Here is a 5,644-nt window from a genome sequence, read left to right as displayed (position 1 = left end):
ATGGATGAAGAGTATTATTGGTGAAAACTCTGATATAATGTAGGAAAATATGGCATCAAAGACAGCTTGCTTGACAGATTGTGACCAAATGGGGAGAGAGAGGGAGAGAGAGAGAGAGAATTTATAGTCAGAACCTCTGCCTGGCAGCAGCGTGCTCCTCGTTGCCCCTGCTGATGTCTCTGTACACATCCGACACGGCTCTGACTCAGTGGGGAACATCAGAAGAGGTGGTGTGATGGTGGTATTAACGGCAGAGAGGCAGGCTGACGACCGAGTGAGTGTCTACATGAATGGAACCAGATAGATATGGTTGCGCTTTACAATACGGTGCACAAAAATGTGAGGACTGTAGTTACTAAGGATCCTTAGTAACTACAGTCCTCACATTTTTGTGCATATGTGATGTGAGGAATGAATCAGGAATTACCTGATAATTAATAACTCTGAGACAGAAATATACCATATCACATTAGTTAGAATTAGTAATGGTTAGTTCACTGAATAATTAGGTAATGATTAGTTCACTAAATCATTAGGTTGTTGTTAGTGTACAAGAAGCCCATATGTGAATCATACTCGGTAGGAGTAAGATGTCCGTCATTACTTCATAATCATCTGATCCTAACTTAGGCTACCTTTTGTGTCCCACATTATTATTAATGCTACTATAGCCATTGATTTGGAGTCATTACGGAAGCCCTATTTCACGATTCATTAATTATCCGGGTGTTCCTGATTCATTTCTCACTCATGTGTAGGCTACATGTGTTTGTAAAAAAAAAACTATCCAAACCAAAGCAGTTTATGTAAAAGATTGAGACACTTTCTGTATTTCTCTTCCTGTCTCTATGTGCTTGTGCTTAAGCGTGTGCGCGTTCGTGCGCACGCGCGTGCCAGCCCGTGTGTGAGTGTGTCGAACAGAAGCGCGCTTGGTTCACACAGCTCCTGGATGCCGAAAGCGCACTCAGAAACAGACACGGGGAATAGCAACTCACATGGCTCTCTTTTTCATCTATGGCAAATCAATTATGACTTGTTAACGGTAGTAGCCATCCTCCCTGAAGGCAGACAACAAAATCACAAATAAATTCGCCAACATATCTGTTTCCTACAGTTTCACATTCCGGCGCACACGGTGAAAATGAAGGCGAAAAACCGTGACCAAAGCCTCTCGGACTCCAGAGAGATGGACGGATCCTATGACCAGCTAACGGGTGAGTACACCGGCGTCTGAAACACCGGTGGATGCTGTATGATTGCCTGCAGAAAAAAAGATTCAATACGTAAGCTGATATTCTGAAAGAGCCCGGTCCACTAACTTCAGGAGGCTTTGAAATCTAACAACCTGTCCATCATCTATCTCATCACCAAACGAAAAAGAATTGAGTATGTTTTTACATATTAGGCTATGTTTATTTGTAGGCTACTGCAAGTTTGTAAGTTTGTATCAATTTTTGTACTTTAATTTCCAGCTTCCATGGTAACCACCTCGCAGTTTTATTGACGTGGTTAATGTGTTACCCAACTAAAGTTGTGCAACGTTTATAGTTGTATTTCCTAAGGGAAAAAAGGAAGACTATTTTGAAAAAGAAAAGAAAATGCACATATTGAATCTTTTAATGTCAGTGTTGCATGTCAGTGTGATTGCAGTGTAATGTTGGTGAATGATGGGTTTTTATTTTTGTCAACAATTTCAAGACAACAGTGTGATTGCTGCTGGCCTGGCTCAGCTATGGGAGACCACCTTATTGTTGCTGTCTTAGCTGTTGATGCGCGGTTGGCAACACCTTTCTGACCGATGTGATGATCAAATTGTGGAGCAGATTTCTTTGTTTTGGTGTGATATCACTTCTGACAGAACTCTCTCACATCACCGGTATCTGCCGTCTGGGTAGTGGAAAAAGAGTGGACATTCTATGCAAGCACAGCAGACATCTGAGCGACCGATTTTCAACCGGGTACATGTGTGGGAGTCTGCTCTGTGGCTTGAGAAAAAAAAAACCTTCTGTCCTATAGCTATTGTGATTTCTCTCTCTCTCTGTGGGGTGAGCGGGCTGATGACACACACCAGTTTTGTAGCGGTAAAATTCAGCAGTTTATTGAGTGACAGCTGAGCATGCCTGCACATACATGTGCTTTGTATGTGGTCCTTTATGAGCAGAGCACTCTCTTGAGGTGTTTCCCCGTTACAACAGCCTCCCATTGTCACATTATAGCTCATAGCTCTCCCCTGCTTATGTGAGCACCGTTTGCCAGTTGCCAGGGCCAGCTGCCTAAATAAAATGCTTGCTTTATGCCTGAACACATCTCAGGCCTGCAGAGGGAACAATGTGCCTGTCCAGACAGCTGTGTGCCTCTGGCTCAACAGGGACACTATAATCTCATTTGCACAAGTCCACGCATTAGCAGCAAAGCAGCGTTTTGTCACACATGTAATGCATCCTAAATTAAGCAAAGATTGCAAGGTGTCTCAGTGAAACCATGTTAACTTGCATGCCCAACAGACATGCATTATATGGGTATTTTCTGCTGGGTTTATCTATGAATATATTTGTGTGTATCAAAGCATGTGTGTGAGTAGCCTATGCCCTTGTGGGTGTGTTTAAAAAGCAGAAAGCAGTGGGGGACCAAGTTATTCAGTGTGGTGGAGCAATTTACTCCTGGCAGAGTTTTTAATGACTTTTTCAAAGGTTTGAATTGGATAGTTAATTCATCTTTGTAAGACGATGTAACTCTAAAACATACTTAGCCCTGATGGTTGGCATGGTTATTAGGGCTGGCTCTTGCCAATAAGAGTAATGAAGATGTGATGCAGCTAAAGCTGTGGAGAAATACAGTAAAGCTGTTCTTGTGTTTATAGCATTTTTTATTATTATAGGCACAGCTGACCGCAAAGTAAGTGTGTGTGTGTGTGTGTGTGTGTGTGTGTGTGGGTTGGTGGTGTGGTGTGTGTGTGTGTGTGTGGTGTGTGTGTGTGTGTGTGTGTGTGTGTGTGTGTGTGTGTGTGTGTGTGTGTGTGTGGTGGTGCGGGTGGCAGAGAGAGAACAGGTGATGGAATGGTGGAAGAGTATACAGTGTGATGTGACTTGTGAGAATGGATTCTTAAGTGTTTTTTGTGTGTGGAGGACAGCTACAGGTGAGTCATCTTCAAGAGAGGAGAAGAGGCTGACCGTGTTGCTTGAAGGTAGTGTGGGGGGGTCTCCATACCATTTTAACGAAATGTAACCCTCTAGAAATAACTCTCTCTCAGCCTTCTACATTGCACTGAAGTGCGCTCCACTGTGTGTGTGTGTGTGTGTGTGTGTGTGTGTTGTGTGTGGTGTGTGTGTGTGTGTGCTCGCGCATGTGTCAGAGTGTGTGGTAGCCTGGCATTCCCCGTTGTGTTTAAGAGCACCGGCTGAGAGATGAGAGGTAATTATAGAAGCGTGCAGTAATCTCCTCTTCTACCTCAAAAGCCACACTCAAGGGGAATCATATCATATCTCATACACACACGCACACGCACACGCACACGCACACGCACACGCACACGCACACGCACACGCACACACACACACACACTTCCTCATTAGGTTGCTTTGGTGAAATCTTTTTTACTTTACCCAACATATTCTCACACACACACACACAGGCAGCTCTTAATAAGCAATGTCAAATGCACTGGCATTCAGTGCCATGCTAGGCTATACAAGTCAGACAAAAAAAGAGAGCCAAGACAGAGGGTAAAGGTGTTGAGGTGAAGGATTGAATCTGGTCTGGAAGCCACCCAACACACACCCCAACCTGCTGACCAATGTAGAGACCCAATGGTAAAAATCATAATTTACAATTGCATGACAACCCGATTCCAGGGCTGAGATCGCCTTCATAATTGAGCCTGTCAGAGGGAGTTTGGCCGGGAGTCACCTTCTCGGCATGACAGTATTTGCTGCTGTTAGAATCATAATGGCCGCTGACGCTAATTAAAAGCCTTAATTTAGTGTTTCATCTGATGTGCTAGGACATGTGTGACACATGTCACCTCATCAGGGATTCTCTCTGGGTTCCCGGACCCAGGTTCCTCCTCCTGGAAGTGCCAACAATGCTGATGTGAAATGACTGTATTCCTAAATGGAGGAATGCTTTAAGTGGTTCACTTAGGCTTATCTGTCACATTGGTTACATCATTGAGGGAAGGAAAGAATGAAGAAAGACAGGAAGGAAGAAAAGGTGCAAAAGAAGGACACAACCAAAGTTAGGTTGTAGACAGTATTGGATTGTCCAGGCAAATCCCAGCAATGCTCTTTTGTAGTCTGGAGGTGTTGTTTGAACCTATAATAGAAGCTCCTCCTGCCAATCATATCCTGCTAATGCACAATCCATCAGTTCCGTCCTGTAACGATATGGGAGCTGCTACCACAGACCTGAGTTAAATCTGACATTCAAATTGGTGCCTCTCATCGTAAAGTGTAAAATGAAGGAGTTCAGTCTGTAATTGCCCATCCATTCTTTCCTGTCCTCTTCTTAATGTCCCCACTGTATTGCTAAATATTTTGACTGACAGTCCCCACTTAAGCTGCACTTTCTCTTTTTCTCTAACTCTATCGCACTCCTCCCCCTCACTCTGTCTCCACTCTCACAAATCAGATTACATAATACCATATATATATATATATATATATTTTTTTTTTCTGTCTCTAACAGTATCTTCAGTGTCTCACTTTCTGTGTCCTGATTCATCCCACCACTCCTTCCATGCTCTTCCCTTTTGTTTGCTCCTTATACAATTGCCTCCACTTCTTAGCTTTCCCATTACCATTCCTCAAACCAAACTACCTCCCTGAAGCCACTCTTGCTTCCCTCTTCTCCGATTCTTTCAGGCCACAGTGGGACCAGTAGCTTAATGGGCCTGGAAGCCAGAGTCAATCCTAACAAGTTTTAATCTTTGACCGAATCTACGGAGAGGCTGTGCAATCATTAATTAAAATAAGCCCTGCTCACCTCTCCATTGGCCCCACCCCACGTCTTTCCATCTCTTTCCCCCTTTCTCTGTAAACACATTCATTTATAAATGCGTGCAAGGAGAAGAGGAGAGAAGGGCAGAGGATGAAGAACAAAGATTAGAAGACAGAACAGTAGAGCAGAAATTGTCTGGAAAAAGTTGATGGATATCAGAGGATAACGGAAAATAAGAGGCAACGGCAAACAAAAATTCAAATGAACATTTGATTCAATGTATTACAAATGTACAAGAAGTTTTTACCCCTCAACATCAGTCTGACTCCTTTCCTTGTCAGAGATATTTATCAACAAGCGACTGATTGATTGACTGACGGAAAGTGTCTCTGAGTGTGACAGAGCCCTGTTTCATTTGTTGTGTGTGACTCTGTCGCTTTGCTGCACTGTCACTTACAACATCTGATCCACATTAAAGGATGATTTTCTGCCCATTAGCTCAGCTATGATCCATTAAACTGATAGTACCTCATCAGTATTGGGAAGAAGAGAAACCAGCAGATAGCCAAACAACGTTACTCGGTTTTACAATGTAGGTTGCAACTTGCAACCCTCATTTGCTCTCTTTGTGCACTTTACCTCATTTTGTATAGGAATGTATACAAGAAAGAGTGATTTGTGTGTGTGTGTGTGTGTGTGTGTGTGTGTG

The 5,644-nt window shown here is 43.3% G+C and overlaps 1 protein-coding gene across 3 annotated transcripts in view; it reads left to right on the top strand.

Annotated features, from left to right (window-relative positions):
• Positions 1 to 910: 910 nt before the first annotated feature.
• LOC116704962 (Kv channel-interacting protein 2) overlaps positions 911 to 5,644 on the top strand; it is a 98,853-nt gene continuing 94,119 nt past the window's right edge. The window contains exon 1 of one of the 3 annotated variants that reach the window (XM_032540759.1): positions 911 to 1,214. In XM_032540759.1, the coding sequence (XP_032396650.1) occupies positions 1,142 to 1,214 (73 nt within the window). In that variant the 5' untranslated portion in view covers positions 911 to 1,141. The remainder of the gene's footprint in view (positions 1,215 to 5,644) is intronic. The other 2 variants (XM_032540766.1, XM_032540760.1) reach the window with 2 other exon arrangements.

This window comes from Etheostoma spectabile, chromosome 17, assembly GCF_008692095.1.
Source record: "Etheostoma spectabile isolate EspeVRDwgs_2016 chromosome 17, UIUC_Espe_1.0, whole genome shotgun sequence".
Taxonomy (NCBI): domain Eukaryota; kingdom Metazoa; phylum Chordata; class Actinopteri; order Perciformes; family Percidae; genus Etheostoma; species Etheostoma spectabile.
The sequence above is the reverse complement of the archived record's forward strand: the minus strand, read 5'-3'. Positions and strand labels throughout refer to the sequence as shown.